The 20,548-nt window shown below is 34.9% G+C and overlaps 1 protein-coding gene across 2 annotated transcripts in view; it reads right to left on the bottom strand.

Annotated features, from left to right (window-relative positions):
* The window catches only part of NEDD1 (NEDD1 gamma-tubulin ring complex targeting factor), a 44,881-nt gene that overhangs the window by 20,731 nt on the left and 3,602 nt on the right, over window positions 1-20,548 (bottom strand). For both annotated transcript variants that reach the window (XM_082636944.1, XM_082636945.1), the window contains exons 3-5: window positions 18,697-18,791; window positions 14,587-14,703; window positions 11,629-11,769 (exon numbers count right to left, since the gene is read on the bottom strand). In XM_082636944.1, coding sequence (XP_082493070.1) covers window positions 11,629-11,769; window positions 14,587-14,703; window positions 18,697-18,791 — 353 coding nt within the window. The remainder of the gene's footprint in view (window positions 1-11,628; window positions 11,770-14,586; window positions 14,704-18,696; window positions 18,792-20,548) is intronic.

Raw genomic sequence — 20,548 nt, 5'->3', positions numbered from 1 at the left:
CTAGCCTTTCTCTAAAACACTCATCTCTAGAGGCAGTGGAGACATTCTTTCTAGTTTCTGCTGGACAAGAATATACAAAGATCCAGTTTGAGTAAACAGGTCTTAGATTAAAACTGGATGAATTTTATCTACTTTTATTAAAATGTTGCTTTCAAACTTGACTGATATTATCATTTATCGCGCTGAGAATTAAGTATTTTACATTTAAGCTATTTTTTTCCCCACACAGAAATAGCAATGTAAGTATAGAAATGAATATTAAGTAGAATCCACAAGAGTGGGAAACTAGCTATAAGACACCTTCAAACAGTTTAGTTATAGTCCGGAGTCAAGCAATGAATCATGTTCTAGATGGCAGGTATCAACTACATACATAGGTCCCAGATAAAACTGCCACAGAACAAAAGTCAAACCTGAGGGCCATTTGTTTGTTCTATCTTATTTATCACACTCCAGGAAGATTTAAAACCACTAGCTTTTATATATTAAAAAACTCATATTCTACTTCTAAGATGTTTCAAAATAGTAAGTATTAGCCCTCAACAACAAAAAAATATTTAGGAATAACATAACACAAATTCTGTCTAAGGAAACGAGTATTTGTAACCCGACACCTCAGGTAAGATAATCACTACGGTTAACCATGAAATTTGGCTCCTCATTTTCATATGGCCAAAGTACAAACAAAATTTTGGTTTATATTTTCCATTTTTGTTGAGGAAAAGCATATCCATTTGAATAGACAAATCTTTCCTCTGGTCTACACTCAAGAAAAAATAAACTACATGGACCTTGACTATATGAAAGATATAGAGAGCCTTAGTGAATTATAATGTTTGCAGAGTCATATATCAACCTACCTAAACATAAGCAAAATATTAATTTGTAAAAGATTTCTGTAGCACTTTAAGAGTTCATATAGATATAGTCCTTCACATAATCTAAATTTGGATAAAATGCACAAACAGAACATTAAAAACAAAACACCACCATAAAATCATAGACCTTCTAGATACTCAAAGTTCATAAAGTTCAACCTCTTAGGCACAGTAGTGATTTGCTAAAACATCCTTAAAATACGGGCCATCCAGAATCTGCTTGAATACAGCAGGGAACAAGGAGCTTACCGTTTTATATACAGCAGTCCCTACCTTGTCCACAACTTCACTTTCCATGGTTTCAGGTACATACCATGGTCAACCATAGTCCAAAAATATTAAATGGAAAATTCCAGCAATAAACAATTCAAAAATATTAAATCGAGCACTAAGTAGCATGATGAAATCTCACTCCAGCCCACCAGGATGTGAATCATCCCTTTGTCCAGGGTATCCTGCCCATGAGTCACTTAATAGGCATCTCAGCTGTCAAATCAACTGTCCAGGTATTGCAGTGCTTGTGTTCAAGTAACCTTAATAATGGCTCCAAAGCGCAACACTCATGATACTGGCAATTCAGATATGCCAAAGAGAAGCTGGGTGAAGTGCTTCCATTAAGTGAAAAGGTAAAAGTTCTCAACCGAATCATAATAAGAAAAGAAAAAAAACTATGGTAAGAATGAATCTTCTATCCGTGAAATTATGAGGAAGGATAAAGAAATTAATGATAGTTTTGCTGTGCACCTCAAACTGTGAGTTATAGCCACGGTGTGTGGTAAATGCTTAGTTAGGATGGAAATGGCGTTAAATTTGTAGAGTAAGATATTTTGACAGAGAAGGAGAGACCACATTCACTAAACTTTTATTACAGTACATTGTTATTATCGTTCTACTTTATTATTGCTGTTAATCTCTTACTGTGCCTAATTTATAAAATAAATTTTATCATAGGTATGCATGTGTAGAAAAGCACATAGTATATACAGGGTCCGGTACTAACTGCAGTTTCAGGCATCCACTGGGGGTCTTGGAATGCACCGCCTACAGATAAAGAGGGACCACTGTAAAACTTAATACATAATTAAAAATGAATTTCTTGGGCCTCCCTGGTGGCGCAGTGGTTGGGAGTCCGCCTGCCGATGCAGGGGATACGGGTTCGTGCCCCGGTCTGGGAGGATCCCATATGCCGCGGAGCGGCTGGGCCCGTGAGCCATGGCCGCTGAGCCTGTGCGTCCGGAGCCTGTGCTCCGCAACGGGAGAGGCCGCAGCAGTGAGAGGCCCGCGTACAGCAAAAAAAAAAAAAAAAAAAAAATGAATTTCTTAAGTCAAAACCTAAGTTCCATATATTGCCTCAAATTCTGTGGACCTATATGGCAACTCATTTAGAAAAGAAAAACAAGACTAAACATAACCATCAATCTTCCTCTCAGATAAACCTGCGTTCAAGTAGAGCCAAACTCTGTATGACTTGGGTAAAAAACTTCTTAAACTCTCCAAGCCTCAGTGTTCTCATGCACAACATAGAAAACACTTCTGTTTGCCTGTCAAGGTTACTTTAAGGATTAAATAGCATTTCTGCAAAAAGCCAGGTACATAGTAGGTGTTGCTACTATTCTCACAGGTTCATGACTCACATTCATTCATGTACCATACATCTGAGCATCTTTTACATGTAAGTTTTTAAAAGACCCTTAAGTAGGCACACTGGTTTCTGTCAATAACTCACCCCATCTCTTTGATAACAGACCTTCATTTCTGAACTTTCTACATCTATTAAATCATCATCTATTTAGAATATCAAGAGAATATCTAATGATCCTGGATAAATGAAATGTTAATCTAAATTATATTTAAAATAAGTATTAACTCATTTTAGTATCAATAGCATTTATTAAGTCCCTATCTTGTTCCATATTCAAGATATTTCTAGGAAAAATAACAGCCAGCCTATAGGTCATAATTTTCTGACCCCTGCTATAAATATTTGGAAATGTTTCTTTAAAAAAAATCACAAAAAGGAAAAGAAAAACCATCCATAATCCTACCACCTAGAGAAAAACTGGTTAATAATTTGGAGGATATCCTTTAAGTATTTTTCTGTGTATATGTATGTTTGAGTTTGAGTAAAGTACCAACAGCAAACTTGGGACCATACTTTATTATTATAAAGTTAGCTGTGTTATTAATATCTTCTACTACATGATTTTAATAGCTGGATAATATATGAATGTATGAGTATATCAATTTATCTAAATAATCTAATGATGGACACTTAGATTATTTCCAATTTCCAAGTACCCTGACTACTATTATTTTTTTAATTGCTACTTTATAAAAGAATTTGTATTTTATTGTTGTTCACGCTTTAAAGGTTCTCAGTTGACAAATGCTAAGTGACCATTTGTCTTCCTTCTTTTGTGAACTGCCCATTAATCTACTTTGCTTATTTTCTATTGGGCTATTAAGATTTTTAAAGTACTAATTTGCAATTGATCTTAATATAATAAGAACATTAATGCTCTCATAGACATAAATATTTTCCCCATTTTCTTTTCAACTTTGTTGATTTTTATCGTCTTGCTTTTTGTCAGATTTTAGATTTGTATGTACTTAAATACATCAAACTTCTCCCATGACTTATGACGTTGTTCCTACACTTAGAAAAGCCTCCCCTTCAGAGATAGGAATGTACATTCACATTCTTATAGCTTTATAGTCTCTGATACATTAATGACAATAAATATATATGCATGTACATATACAAACATACATACATATACACAATCGTAAATATACAGTACCCGTTCAACTCCATTCCTCCCTCTTCTTCATTCCCAGTGTCTTATTTCAAGCACCAATCATCTGTCACCTGAGCTACTGCCCATTTCCATTCTCAATGGCTTGCTATCCATCCTTCACACTACTGCAGCAACAACCTCTTCAAAACTGGAAATCTGAACATAATTCTATCTTGCTTAAAGTCCTTGTAACTGGAGGACTCTGAGAAGACAGAGGTTATGATGGTGGCAGAGTTTTTTAATCTCCCTGAATCCCCCCATTTGTGTATGTGTGCACAAGCAGGCCTGAGACTGCTCAACTTTAGAAAGTCCTGCTTTCAAGATTGGCTCTTGGCTGGAGTCTTGGAACTTGGATTTTTGGAGGGTTCCCACCACCCTAGCTGAAGAGAGTGGCTCACCGACTGATAAGAGTGGCTCACTGTGCCTAAACGGTTTGTGCAAAAGATATGGTTTATGGCTGAACCATGGCTGAACACCTGCTTTCCTTAGTAGAGTTTGGAATTTCGGTACATGCTAGGTAGAGGGTGCCTAGGTAACCAACCTCCAACAAAGTCCCTGGCCAGTGAGTCTCTAACAAGCTTCCCTGTAGACAATGTTCCATACATGTTGTCACAATTTGATGCTGGGCAAATTAAGTACATCCTCTCCACTGAGATAACACTCTTGGAAGCTTATACTTGGCTTCCTTGGGACTTCACCCAATGCACCTTTTTCCCTTTGCTGATTTTGCTTTGTATCCTTTCACTGTAATAAATCATAGCCATGTGTATGACTACAATGTTGAGTCCTGTGAGTCCTCCCAGTGAAACATCAAACCTGGTCTTGGGGAATCCCAGCACAGACAGTGAGTAGATGTATGTGAGCGTGTGCATATGTGTGTGTGTGTTTTACAGATAGATAGCAAACCAAATAGCAAAACTAAAACCCCATGAAAACATTTACAACAAAACTAGACTATCAGGTATCCCCATGAGCCCCAAAATACACACTAGTAAGTCAAACATTTAACAGCCATAGTCCTTCATAGTATTAGTATCTGTGCAAGAGGAAGCAGAAGGAAATTACAGGGACTGAGACAGATCTGAGAACAGGAAAAGCCCCAAATAGCCAGAAGGTATTCACAGGAAAGCATGGTGACCAATTGACAACATCAGCTAGACCAGGAATCTCCAATGCATTAGTGGTTTTGTGCAAGAGGTTTGGGGAAAGGTCTGAAGGGCTAGAGCAGTTTAGCTCCAATGAACTCCCAAAACCGTCCAGCCAAGGCATCTCCTTCCCGGGTCAGGGCACCATACTGAGAAGACACTACTAAGAGTGGAAACAAACTGAATGGAATGGAGTCAATATAGTTGAAGGAAAGTGAAAACTCACATACAAAGACAGGAGTAGCACAAAGCCAGACTTCACAGATAAATCCCATGCAAAGTTATTATGAGAACAAAGAGAACAAGAAGAAAGACATTCTCAACAGATGACCAGAAAGACAATAAAATGATACAAGAGCTTAAAAAACAACATAAATCAGAATTAGAAAACTCAGAAATAAGATGTCAGAACTTGGAAAACAATTAGAAATTTTAACCCTTTTAAAAATGAAGGCGACATTGTGTAGCCTTCATTAAAGGTAAAAGGAATACAGAATGAATAAATACAACAAATAATACCGTAAAGATAGGTCTAAAGGAAAGACTTTTTAAAAATCAAAAATAAGGAAAAAGTTAAAAATGACTTGAGAGACAGTAGTAAATCACTGAAGATAAGAAGATCCAACAAGGAAAAAACAGAGAGAAAGAAAAGATCAAACACTAAAAACTATAATTCAAGAAAACTTCCTGAAAGAAGAAAAGATTTGAAACTACGTGTTAATTGAGCATACCATGTACCTAGGAATAGCAATACAGAATGACCAACACCAAGACATAGTCTAGTAAAATGACTGAATTTTAAAGGAAAAAAAAATCTCTTGGACATACAGGGAAAAAGAACAAGTGACTTATAAGAAAAAAATACTTAAATTATCATCAGACGTTTGAGACCAAAAATGATAGAGTAACACACTTGAACTCCTCAAGGAAAGAAAATGTGAGCCTGCTACTACTGAGTTATATTGAAAGAGAATTTGTAATCTCAAAAAAAAAGTCAAAGCAGAAAACATACACTTATGGAAACAATATTAACATATGTTACTCGTGATTATAAAAATTTGGAAAACACCTAAAGTACAGAAATGGTTAAATAAGCTGTGGCATTTGAACAATGGAATATTATGTAGCCATTAAAAATTATAGTTATGGGGCTTCCCTGGTGGCGCAGTGGTTGAGAGTCCGCCTGCCAATGCAGGGTATGCGGGTTCGTGCCCCGGTCCGGGAAGATCCCACATGCCACGGAGCGGCTGGGCCCGTGAGCCGTGGCCACTGAGCCTGTGCGTCCGGAGCCTGTGCTCCGCAATGGGAGAGGCCACAACAGTGAGAGGCCCGCGTACCGCAAAAAAAAAAAAAAAAATTATAGTTATGAAGACTAGCAATATGAGAATACCTGGGATAGAACACTAATAAGAAAAAGCAGAAGACAAGATTGGACCAACAGAATGATTATAACTTTATGGAAGGAAGACAGAGCTATACAGAGAAACTGCAAGAAAACATTCTTCAAATCACTTCCTATTAAAATTTAGAAGAGAAGAACAAAAGGAAAAATTATACTTTAAGAATATATAAAAATATAGAAGTTTATTTTATGCCAACATGTCAATCATAAAACTGCTCAAAAACATAATATAAAGGCTAGAAAAGTATACAAATACTAAAGAAATATATAAAGAGAATCAAGAACATATTATACCATAGTATACAACTGTATACCAACATTCCCATATAACATAAAGGAACCCACTATTCTAGATATAAAGCTTTGTAGTCAGTCAAACTTTTTGAGTGCCAAAGTTCAGGTATAAACAAAACCAGTCAACCAAGTTAACTAAACTGGAATTAAATTCATTCTTGATAAAATAATTATTTTAAAAATGTAATTAATAATTATTTACCAGATCTCCATACTCATAAGGCTTATTAATACTTACAAAAGCTATACCTAAAATGTCAAAAATTTAACTGAAGAAAATGGACTTATTTAACATATACTGAAAAATGTTATATTTAAAATCTCAGACATTGCATTTAAAAATCACTTTTAAATCTAAGGAATCAATAAAATAGATCCACTTTTTAACTGCTTTCAAAAAGGTTGCAGTCTCAGAAAGGCAACACAGGTTAACCTATTTATGAGCCTAAGCTGCTGAACTTGCCAAATAGCAACTTGCAATTATATTCCAAGGAGTCTGTCAGCCCTGGCAGCTCTGCAGAAGCAGTAAGGCTCTTTCTCCCCTGCAGACAGACACTGCGATCCACAAAAAACTAATAGCGTCAATTCAGCTCAGATACTTCAAAGTAAGATTCTCAATATATTCAGGCAATCTCATTTCCAATATGAAATTCAGTATAATGCAGATTCAGTGAGACTCCATGGTTTTGTCACTTTTGCTAAGAAATCAATTTGATGATTTTCAAAGATTTCAAATTCCTGATTGTTCACGGAAACAAAAATAGAAAATTTTAATTTAATCATTATATGTGCCTTACCTACTATTTTTCTCAAAAACCCAAACCCTACAGTAAAACTGTCAGTGTAGAAAATGGGCTGGGTGACAGTGTATTGGAATTGAATTATGTCAATTTTTAGACAGACTTGAAATTTTTATGAACATTGTTTAAATTTAAAAAATGAATATTTAATATACTTGAAATCATCAATGAATTGTGAGGAATCTTAATAAAAAAAAAACCTCCACAGATTTCAATTATGCTGCCTGTAAAATGGAAACATAAGTATACAAAATCATAACTGTGACTTTCTTCACTAAGAAAACTGAGACTGCATACTTACATACAAAGAGGCCAACTGGTATTTCCTAACCCATGCACTCTGCTTTAGTGTTGTAGAGAAAAATGAAATAATACAGTACACGAAAAATATATAAACATTTGCTCCAGGAAAAAGAAAAAAACCCAACACACTCCAGTTCGATTTCTTCACCTTCTTTAATGCTCTCCTTATTCTAAGTTGCTCTAAAACACAAAATATGATTACTGAGGTCAAGTTACAACTGGTTAATTAGCAGGGGTTTCGAGGGAATGCATTAAACCTAAAGATGTTCAAACCAGTTTGCAGAAGTGAATCACAAAAGCTATTTTAGTAAATTAATATGATTATTCATTAAAAGTTCACACTAAAGTTCCCTAATCTCCACATGTTAGGAACTATGTTAGCATCTCATCTAGACCAAAAAAAAAAAACCAAACAAAAACAAACAAAAAAACCACCAAAACCAAACAAAACCCTGTTGAAAGTATATTTTCATTCTCACTTGACAGTTAAGGAAAAGGAGGCTTGAGAGTTAAGTCACTTGCCCAGGCTCACACAGCTAGCTCTCCAAATAAATGTGGGATTTACAACATAAAGCTATACCAAAAAAGCTTAGAGAGATGCCAACTGCCCGAGCAAGAGGCAGCAAGAATGTGAAAATCTAGGTTCTGGTTCATCTGACCTCGCACAAGAGATAAGCTTTGCGCATTACTGTTTTCCTAAACTAGAAGATATATTCAGTTTTGCCACGCAAAGTAATCAATGAAAAAAATCCTTTGAAAATCAACAATATAGCAACCTGTCACCTAGAATTTAAAATTTTTTTTCATGCAAAGAAGAGATAAGAATAAATGTTGGACTCCTGCACAAAGTGACAAGAGAATACTGCAAAGTTTCCAGAACTTTGGATCCTCAAATCCTTATACATTCAGCTGCCTCTGAGCTAGAAAGAGATTCAAAAGGAAACAATGCTACCACTCTTCAAGAGTCGACCTTCAGATCAGCCAATTAAGAATCTTGTGATCAGAAAGTCCTGGAATCTCAGTTTTCTCACTTGTAAAATGAGAATAACCTATACCTCACAAGTGAGTAGCAAAGAATAAATGAGAAAATGTAATATAAAGCAATGATCACTGTACTTGAAACACAATAAATGGTGGTAAGGATTCTACAAGGTGATAACCTCTGCCTGAATGCTCTCTGAACCCTCTCACCACCTACACTCACCCCAGTGGCAATCGGATGGTCTTTGTAATAAATAATGTTGGCATAACTATTTACCTGTATGGAAAGATGAACCCCATCTCACACCATATACAAAAATAAATTTGAAATGGAGCATAATAGACATAAATTTAAGAATTTCTGTTCATTTTTTTTTAAAGGCATTAAGAGAGTGGAAAGGCAAGCCGTAGGCTAAAGGAAGATATATGCAACGTGTATATCCAAAAGATGACTCCATCTGGAATATGGAATAAACTATAAATCAATCAGAAAAACAGAAATAACCCCAAACAAAAAGGAGAAAGAGACTTGAACAGTGACCTCACAAAAGACAGTATATAAAAGTGTGCCAACTCATTCAACATAGAAAAATGCAAATTAAAACCACAATGAGATACAACTACACAACCATCAAACTGGTTAAAGTTAATAAGATAGACAATATTTGGTATGAGCAAAAACGTGGAGCAACTGGATCTCACATACATTGCTGGGAGAAGTATACAATGGCACAAGCACTTTAAAACCTTTCTGGCAATTTTTAATAAAGTAAAAATTGATGCCTATCCTAAGACCCAGCCATTTCACTCCTGAGTATTTACTCAAGAGAAATGAAAACATATATCCATAAAAAGACTTATATAAGAATATTCATAGTAGCTTTCTCACAATCTAAATTTAGCATGCTTTTAATATACCAAAGAAGAGAGGAGGAGGAAGAGGAAGAGGAAGGAGAAAAGATGAAGAAGAAAAAAGAGGAAGGAGAAGGAGAAGATTACTCTATTTCTTTAAAAAGTAAGGCATCTGAACACTAGATACGATTTTTTTCCAATAGTTCCAACTTCTGGGGGCTTAGGTTTTATGTCTCCATTATCATAATACAAATAACCAAAAAAATTACAAAAACAAAATATTATTTCCTATTTTTATGACAATATTAATACATTCTCTGTGGCAAATCACTTATCCTCAACCATGAAATGCAGAAAGTGAGATTACCTCTAAAGGCTTTTGTCAGTTCAAGGTTTCTATGATTCTAATATTCAACTAATCAAAAGATTCTGAGTTCCCTAAATGCCTTCCAAAATAAAAGCCAAACTTTGGTCTGGCATTCAAAGTCCCACTTCAACAGTATGTTCCTGCTTACCTTTCTAATCTTTTTCTATATAAAACCCATACTCTTTCCTTTCTCCTTGTTTTTGTTCATATGATTTCCTCCATATAAAATATCCCTGGGCTTCCCTGGTGGTGCAGTGGTTGGGAGTCCGCCTGCCGATTCAGGGGACATGGGTTCGTGCCCCGGTCCAGGAAGATCCCACATGCCGCGGAGCGGCTGGGCCCGTGAGCCATGGCCGCTGAGCCTGTGCGTCCGGAGCCTGTGCTCCGCGGCGGGAGAGGCCACAGCGGTGAGAGGCCTGCGTACAGCAAAAAAAAAAAAAAAAAAAAATCCCTTTCCCAAAGTTCTTTATTAGCCTATTAAGATCTTTGTTATCTTTAAATGTGTTCATCTACTCATATATTTATTGAGGATCTTTTCCATATAAGGCACAAAGTTAGACAATGGCTGAGGACAAAGAAACAAGACACGGTTCCAACTATAATGTGGACATGTAAAGAGCTAACCCTAATACAAGCTACAATCAAATAACTGTCAGAGGCCAGTTTATATACTAGTAAAACAAAACAAAATCAGTTATAAGCCTTAGACCCAGATGAAATCCTCCCTCCTTCAATTTTCTCTATTTTATTCCCAATCAGACAGTCTTCTCTGTTCTGGATCACCATAAGACTGTTTTCCATCAATCTTCCATAAAATCATTTATATGTACATCTCTTTTATTACCTCAATACACATGAAATCTGAGAAAAGACTTTTTTCTGTACGTTTTTAATATCCATTAAATTTTCCGTAAACACTAAATACTATTCAAATAATGATTTTAATGCTTTTCAAAATTGAAGAGCTCCCATATTTTATCTAATAATACTTATGGCCAAAGTGATTACAATAAAAAGATTAAAAGAAATTTCACCTCATTGGAAATTCCTGTGGAGAATTTCATGGAAAGTTAGCCAAGAATTAGATTTCTTGAGAAACTGAATTTATTCTTTTAAGAATTTTATACACTAATTTTTTATAAAGAAAAAAATTCAATAATTGACTAATTTTCCTCTATAAAAATTTTCCCTAAATACTCGTATTAACCTGAAATACATAAATATGCTTTGATACTTTAACTATCACATACTTGAAACAAACAAAAAAGAAAACTCAATTTACCCTGTGCCTAAATGTTGGGTTAGCCAAAAAAGTTCGTTCAGTTTTAAGTAAAAATAAAAGACATTTTTCATTTTCACCGAGAACTTTATTGAACAATGGATTCATTAACCAAACGAACTTTTTGCCAACCCAGTACAATTATTCCATGTCCACCAGAGTATTTATGAACATAAGTATCTGTCTTGTAGCTGACATAGTTTAAGCTACGCAACACTTCTATAATTGTAATGTCATAATTAATATCCATGTTTTGGGCTTAATCTATTAACAATTATCTGTATTTTTTGTACATAGTTAAGTTCTAGGAGCATGTGACTATTCAGTGGCATAACTGAGCTCATGTAAGCACCATCGTCTAGTATGAATTAGCTTTTACATACTACCATTAAAGAATAGCTACCTAAGTTTGAGTGAGCTAAATGCAAATTTAAAATACTCAATTTTAAAAACTCAAATTCATTGTCTTATGTAAGGTAATTAAAAAATCTATCTTATCAACTTTATTTTGAATAAACCCATACTGTACCTGGTTACTACCATGGCCAAAAGGAGTACTAGATAAATTAGTGGTTACACTGTGCAAAATAATTTCACCACTGAGAGATCCAGAAGCAATGTAGCAGTCATTCCAATTATATGTTACACAAGTTACTTCATCTTTATGATCCTGAATGAAAGAAATGAAAGTAAATACAGTGCCACACAACCTTCAAACAGCATATCTTCATGGTTTTTTGTAAATTTCATGTTTTGTAACTATTATGTATTTGTCAATCTAATATATGCTTTAACATTTTCCTCAAATAACCCCCCAAAAAATTACTCAAGTGAGTAGTAAACTATCTGATTAACACCAAGTCTTTTCAGGGAACAAAGATTTATTTTTCATAACCATAATAATGGTCAGGCACCCTGAAACAAGAGACAAAAAGGAAAGGTAATTTTCTACATGGCATTATGTCTACCTTAAAGAATTCACTTCCACTGACAAGTAACATTTACTGCACGTTGATTATTATGAGAGTCCCTGCCCTTGAGAATATTACTGTTCAACTGAGAAAACAGGACATTTAAGTGAACATGCAAATGGCAGAATGAATGCTAAATGAGTGGCAGAGGCAAAGTGTCAGAGGACAGAGAGTTAGCACTGTGAACTGAGTTGACAGAGGAAGCTTTATGGAAGACAGAAAGCTTGAGTTCAACATTAAAAAAAGTAATAAGAGGTAAGTTAGGGGAGGAGAAAGAAAACTGACACCGCAAGATAGAAGAGAGCAAAAAAAACAAAAGCCCCAAAGCCAGAATGAGCAAAGCATGTTTGAGATTTGATGGCTGCTGCTTCCATCTGCTGAGTACCGACTAAGGCTGGGAGTTTTATATATTATTATTAATCTTTAGAACAATCATGGGAGGCAAGGCCATTTTCCCCATTTGATAGATGAGTTAACTAAGGTTAAGAAACTGTGCAAGCTCACAGAACTGCCAGTGGTAGAGCCAGGATTCAATCCAGGTCATATTCCAAAGCTTATTTTCCTCTCATTACACTCGACTGTCTCCCAAATCCAAAAGGGAATCCACTTTGAGGAAATAAAACTGTTCAATTTTAAACAAAATGAGTTCACAAGGACTATGTTTTCCAAAATTAAATTAGAGATATCTAGCCTAGGAGCATAGTCATCAGCATAGTTTTTAACAGTTTGATGTCATACCTTAATAAGATAAACAAACCAACCTTTGTATCTTGTAATTAGATTAATGTAATATCAAGAATATTAGCTATAATATTCCACTTATTTTACAACTTTTTCAAATGGTCCTTGAAGCATGCTGGGAAATGCCTTTACATTTTACTGCTTTTTTAAAATCAAACAAATGCCATCCCGAGGAAAAGAATATCTGATAAGAAAGGAAAAAGAAGGAGTGGACATATAGTGCATCATTCCCATTTGAGAAATTATAACGTGGGGTCCAATACAATTTCTATGACTTTGTAAAGAGGCAGGTGTGTCTTCCTGATTTCAACTGTGGAAAATAAGTCATTCAGCTGAGGATGGAAAAATGAGTAGAATTTTGCCATGTAAGGAGGGATGGGAATAAGTGATGCTCCTAAAACGTGTGACACTGTGTGACAAAATTGGCCACAGACTTCTAATCTCTTCTCAATTCTTTAAGATATTCTTTATTCATACTAGGTATATCCCCCTAAATAGCTTTAATTCAATTATTTCATAATTTAAAAGATTAAACAATGAATAATATCTGAGTGTGCCTCTCATCTTTGCCCTTACTAGTTGCTAGACATTGAACAAGTTCTTTAACATCTCTGAGTCGGAGTTTCTCCATCTGTACTTAGGAATAATACTACCTGCTCTGCAGAGTTGTAGAATAGACAGAATAAATATGTTAAGCACAGTGGCTGGCATGTCAAAGAATTCAATAAAAGTTAAGTATTCTCATTATTGGCAACTTTTCAATTTTCCTGAAGACTCTTCAAAGTTTAGTTAATACTTAAAATAATGAACTTCCAAAAGTAATATTTTAAACAGCAATCATAAGATTATATTTCAACTTAGCTAAGAGAAAAATATTCTTCTATATACTATTTCTCTAGTAAGAATTAACTCAATGACATTAAGATATGTAATAAAATTATAATTATCTCTTGTATTTGCTTCAAAATACTCTGAAGGTCTGAAGATGAGAGAGTACATGAGCACATAGATAAAACAATACTGGCCATGAGTTGATCATCACTGAAATCAGGTGATGAATACATGGATAATGAGTTAAAGGAAGTTCTTTCTCTGTGTATATAGGTATGTGTGTGTATAGATAAAAATTTGTTTAAAATTTTGCATATTAAAACTTTTTTAAAAGACATAAAAATTAAAAATAATTTTAAAAATGAACTTCCAAATATTAAAAGGACAGAAGTCCAAAAAAACAATCGCGACCAGGGGCTTTCATGATGATTATTTTCATTTTCTGAAACTGCAAAAAGCTAGCTATTTAAAGAAACACTAACTGTAAGTAGTAAACTATTTTAGAAACATTTCATTACCAAGATGAAAATACATACATGCAAACTGTAGCAGAGAACTAAGAAGCCATATCCCCAAATACTGTCATCCCAAAACCACTCTCATTATTTCAAAGTGCCTTAAAAAGATCTCTAATGACAACAAACCATATTTTTTTTAACGAAGTAAGTGGTTCACTCACATGAGAGCAGACCAAAGTGAAAAAATAATGAAAAAGTTTTAACCCCAGCAATATAGCAATATAGTAACATATGTGGAAGGAAAAATAAACCAAAAAAAATTTTTGGCTACACAGCATCTTTATTTTCCCTAACAAATCTGACTTCAATTCTGTAGCAGCTTATTTTTATCATAAAAGCTCAAAATTAAAAATGTGGTAACTATTACTAATAAACACATTGTGGGATACCCACTTCTGTAAGGATTAAAAAAAAAAAGTTGCTTACCTTAAGAGATCGATGAACTCTTTTTGATTTTAAATCCCAAATATTAACAGTGTTATTTAGGCCTCCGCTTACCAAATACATTGATGTTGAATTTAAACTGACACATGTCTGCTTTTGCTATTAAAGAAAAAAAAAGTCACATTAACCTAACAGAGCCCAGAGCTGACTTTCAAGTCTCACCCAACACTTGGTAAGCACATGAAAAATATCTGTTGAGTTAAATGCTATAAACATGCCAATTCTTGTACTAAAGATTCACCTCTCATTATCTGTCACATGGATTCAATAGTTTGCAAAGTGCTCAAAAAGGCTTTAAGGAAATCAACCAGATTCATGTTCTAGTCCACAGAAAGGTGGTGACAGAGGAAGCTTAGGAAATACCAGCAAGTCTTGGGCTCCCATCAGGGCTTACTTGCCCTTAATATTTCCCTTTAATAAAACCTGGTCTTAGACTCCCACAGAATATCTCACATTAAAATCAACCCACAGCTCAGAAAATTCTTAAGGTAGAGGGAACGGTAAAGAATGCCTAGTTTAAAACCCTCATTTTACAGAGGGGCAAAGTTTTATAAAGAGGATAAGATACTAGTCCAGTGTCACAGCAAATCTCCCCCTAATGGCCCAAGTCTCAAACATAATGTCATCAGAACCTAACTGTTACACTCTCCCACACCACTGTAAAGGTCCCATTCGTCCAGTTCCTCAAGATAAAAGTCCAGAATTAACCTTGATTCCTTGTTCTCCCTCTGCCCAATCTATCAGTAAGTTCTCTAAACTCCAAGCCTAAAATCTATCCCACATGGGCCCCCCTTTAGCACCCTGATCCACACCTTGACAAAACACAACAGCAGCCTCCTAACTGGCTGTCCTGCTTCCACTCCTGCTTGCTTACATCCCATGCTCCATGAGTAGAGTGACCTTTAAGAAATGTACCTCAGATCATGTGTCTCTCATGTAAAAACCTTCGATGGCTTCCAATCACACCTAGGATAAATTCCGAACTCCTCCTTCCAATCACACCTAGGATACATTCCGAACTCCTCGTTAACCTGGCTTTCAAAGCCCTATTCATCTGTCCCTTCTTACCTGGTCTCTCACCATTTTCCTCCTTATCCACTAATTCTCTAGCCACACTGACCATCTTCCATTCCGTAAACACTATATTTGCCTCAAGGCTTCTACACAGCTAGTCTTTGCCTGGAAAGTTAATTTTCCCTGAATCTTGGCTTGAATGGCTGCTTCTGGTCAATAGATATCAACTTAAATGCCACAACTTCAGGAGACCTCCCTTGGCCACTTAACGTAACTTGCTATCTCAATATCTTATTTCAGCTCTCTGCATAACAACTTATCACTATACTCAGTATTCTGTTTACTAGCTTATTGTCTCTCAGCAGAATGTCAGTTTCCTTAGAGCAAAGACCATATCCACGTTCAATAAATATTTATAGAACAAACGGCTAAAGTACAGAGGTAACCAAGTTGTTCTCACAATGAGTATCTATGACTGTCATCTATCTGGTAGTACCATCAGTAACTATGCTACAAAGAGCACAGTATTGCATGTTTTTCTCTATTTAATTTTCAGATACACTGCGTAGTTACATTAATTATTCTCACCTCCAGCTGAATACCATGAGGGGAAAAAAGAGAAATGAATTCCAAAGGGGACATTTTGTGACTTAGTTAAAGGTTAAAAGGCAAACTATGTAGGTTTAGGCAAGTTTTTGAGCCTTTCTGAGCCTACATTTCTACATCTGAGAAATGAGAGGTGAGGACTAGATCTACTGTTCTTGAGAGTCCATGCATCTCAAAAACATCCTCTGCTCAAGAGAGCCCCAGATTCTTAAAGGGTGCAGATAACCCCCTCTCCCTCTCCCAAGGCTTCTTCCAGCTCTGAAATTTTGACTGAGTCAAAATTATTAACACATATAAAAATATCAGGAGCACATTACATCAATGTTTCAGTATGGTCGTTATAATTGTCTTGCAGGTCATTCTAGGAATTGACTTCAGTCTAAACAGACTAGTAAAAGTTAGAATCTGGTTATCATTGCAGATCAGGACAGTTTGCTAAGAGCTATCAAAACAACCTTTAAAGAAAGCAGAGAAGGGCATCCATCAAAGATCAATATATTAGGATTCTAATCATCCAAAACCACTCAAATTATTCTTAAGGGCTCAGAACAAAACCTGTATTTATAGCTGCTTACCATAATGATATAAGATCTTTTATGTTAATATATTATTAACGTAGCTAATGAACTTAAATAATTAATGGAAATTGAGTGGTTATTACAGAAATCCTGTACCCTAAGACACAAGCAATGGGTGGAATTTTAAAATCTGAAAATAACATCAGGTCAAATTTCTAGGCTATATAGTAGCCTATCATATCCATTATAATACTGTTAAGACCAATATGTCTACTTTAAAGAGGTAAAATACAAAATCAAAGAAAATAAATATGAAACTTAATAAAGTTCCACCTTAAAAATAATGTTAAAATAAGTAGGATAGAACCTTATTTTCCCAATGAGCAAAGGTCTAATACCTCAAATGGTACATAAGTAATAGGACTTGGATCCTATGAAGCAAAGGCTACCAACACACTAATATGTTATAAAAAATTACTAATAAAGACTAAAAAACCAATGGTTGTAAAATATTTTTTGTAAGTAACCTAAAGCAGATTTAAATTATAACTACAATGATCTCACTTTCATCAACCTGCATTCTGATATGACTTAACTGTGGGAAACAGAACTACAGCAACTAATGTAAAATATTCACAAAATCCTTAAAGTGGTGTCACACTTGTAAATATCATGTCATTTTTATATTTTACACATTAACAACAACAAAAGGTCCCAAACTGGTTCTAAGGCAACGCATAAAAGTAGAGTGTGTGTGTGTGTGTGTGTGTGTGTGCACGCATGTGTGTAGATAGATAGATATATAGTGGTAGAGGTGGAAATCGAAATTGTTTTGATGTTGATATTTAACCCAAAAATGTTTGCTGCCCACCTTTGACATGATCTGAAGATCCAAAGATGACTAAGATGTCCCGCCTGCTCCTGAAGAGTAGTTTGCCTTTACTGTGCAGCGACACTCTCTGCCTCAATTTCACTTACTGAGGTTGATAGGCAAACGTCATTCCTACCCTTAGCAGACATTCTCTCTGCCCCAGTCTCTTAATATCTGTGGGCTGGAACTGATGCTGAGATCAATCCAACAGATACCTTTAGGAAAGGACTGACCGAAATCCTAAGTCCGTTTTACGTTAGATGAGCTTATATTCCAACGCTCTGCTGTGTTCTACTCCGCTGTACTTGGAGTAGAACAATTATTAATTGGGCTGCCTTATCTACTCCAGTGTGTAAAATTATGACAATTCATAATGGTTTAGAGTCTGCTATGAAAACCATGAAATTTAAAAAAAGAACAAGCTACCAACTAACTACTTATTCCTTTTTATTTAGATCTTATTTAAAATGGAAATAGCTTTCAAGAAGAAATAAGAAAGCCAGTATTATCCTGAATCAGAGGAATTAACTTACAAAACTAAAGGGTAAGAACATACAGTGAGAGCTTCATTTAAATGCTCTGGGACCAAAGCTCTGGGACAAAGGCATCCTGTTGCAGGAGAGCTTGGGGAGACTCAGGCAGTACCATGTGGACAGAAGCTAAAGCAGAAGGCTACCATCAGATAAGGCTCTTTAGCTGATGGTCCTGAGCCCAATGTCAGTAAAGGTAGGGCTACATCATTAGGACTCTTTTGCTCAAATCAACTCAGTGACCTTGGTGGAACATCATCCTAAAAAACCACAACAATACCAGAGAACCTCCCACAGAGGGGAAATGGAGAAAGTAACTGCCTAGTTGACGAAATGTAAGTCCTCGATTGCTCCCCTAGGACCCAATATTATCTTACCTAAAGATGTTTCAGTGAGCACACTTATTTCACCTTTAAGTGTTACTATATTAAGCTCAGGTTAAGAATAATGCTTTTAAACACCTTTATATTTAGTTGTCAGCACCATAATAAATAAGCAATTACCACTCAAGCAAAACTAAGATTTTTAGAAGTTAAAAAAAAAATACACTTACCCCTTCACCAAGCTCTAAAAGTGGAACAGGTTTACATTTGCAACTTGAAACAACTATTTTGTCACCACTGGAAGATGCTGTCACGAGAAAGTTATCTAAATGAAGAGTTACGGAGCATCGAACAATCCATGAGCAGCTCTAGCACTCGACTATCATTATAAGAATTGAGATGATAAAAGCAAGCACACTAAGCAACGAATATAGCTGATACATTAGCTTTCAAAACTGGCTCAGATTACTAATTACTAAGACTAATTCTCTTTACTACTACTGCAGGGAAGAACTATCCTTTCTGATTTTGCTATCACTTGAAAGCTATTTAACCCATGTGAAATACTACTCCATTTTCAAAGAGTAGGCCAGAAGGTCTAATTTTATCCTTCAAGAATGAGAGCATGATAAAAGCAACATCAGGCAAATATCAATCAACCTTTTCATCTATAAATACTGTTTAAGATAGCTATTTAGTAACTCAGTGCTTGATACCAATTTAAGCTAGGAAGCAAATATCCACATTAGTCTCCTATTTTTCCACTAAGAAATAAAGCCTGATATTTTCTCAGGATGGAATTTTTGTGATAGACTGTTTTAATCTTAAATGTATTAAGAATATTACAGTATATGTAGCAAATACAAATAAGTGTGGTTACACAGCAACTATGTTATGAGACTTTTGACTTTATTTCAATTCAATTCAATTCAAATTATTTAAAATATAATTTAAATGATTAAAATAATTATTTAAAATTTAATTTAATAATTTAAAATTATATTTTCCTTATTTTACATAAATTATAAGTGGAATAATCAGTAAACACAAAACAATGTAAGTATTTTAAAACTAAAATGACTAAATACAATAATATAACCAAGACCAAGAATCTGATTTTGAGTCAAAACAAATTAAAATATCAGAAGTTTAAACCTATACTTTTAACAAGCAAAGTCTTAACTGCATTACTTTTGGATGATTTACATAACATTCAGATATTTTGTGAACAGACCATGGACTGTAATTTTATTATGATATATGATTCAAACAAAATCACTTCCACCTACCTAGATATTACAGCATTGAGAAAAATAAATCATTTCCCTTTCCTTGGCTTCTTCCTATGTTTATTGTTACTTTTCTCCTTAGAATATATTAAAGAAAGGACTGAAAGAAAATAATACAAGAGGGTACTCTAGTTACTCCTTTTATTTCTCATGTAGTTTTAGAAATCATGAGAAAGTGAGGAATATTACCTAGAGAACCAAAAAAAAGAAAACTAATCTCCCTGGCACCTCACCATTAACGCTGTCCTTGGGATCCATGCTAAGTGGTCCCTAAATCTCTGAGTCTGGGAATTCCTTGGTCTTCAGTAACTAACCTCTATGGAAGGCATCAAAGCCTCAATAGGTATAAAACTATACAAAGGTTTTCAGTGCACATGTACTTGTACAACGAAACTATACAGAAATAAGACCAGTTTCCAAAAGTCATAGGACACCATCACATAGTTACATCAGTTTTGTTGATAGAGCATTAAGTGGTTTATCAGTAAATGTATCAACTCCTAATAAAATACCTTGGAGAAAAAAAATAATAAATCTCATTAAGAACTGCTTCTTTTATGCAGTGAGTAACAAGGAAAATTAAGCTCTAAACATAATAAAAATCTAATAATAGAAGCAACCTCACACATTTGTGACTCTTTTTAAAACATCTTACCCCACTATACATCTGGAGAGTCCTTCAAAAATGCAGTCCTTTCACCATGAGTTTGATTAATAGAGCACCAAAGTTATTTATTTTGCTACTTTAATACAAAATCAAGGAATGATGAAGAGGTAAATTTAATTCAATAAG

Source organism: Mesoplodon mirus (assembly GCF_964341445.2).
Source record: "Mesoplodon mirus genome assembly, chromosome: 11".
NCBI lineage: Eukaryota > Metazoa > Chordata > Mammalia > Artiodactyla > Ziphiidae > Mesoplodon > Mesoplodon mirus.
Note: the sequence above shows the minus strand (reverse complement) of the source record. Positions and strands in the feature narration are given on the sequence as shown.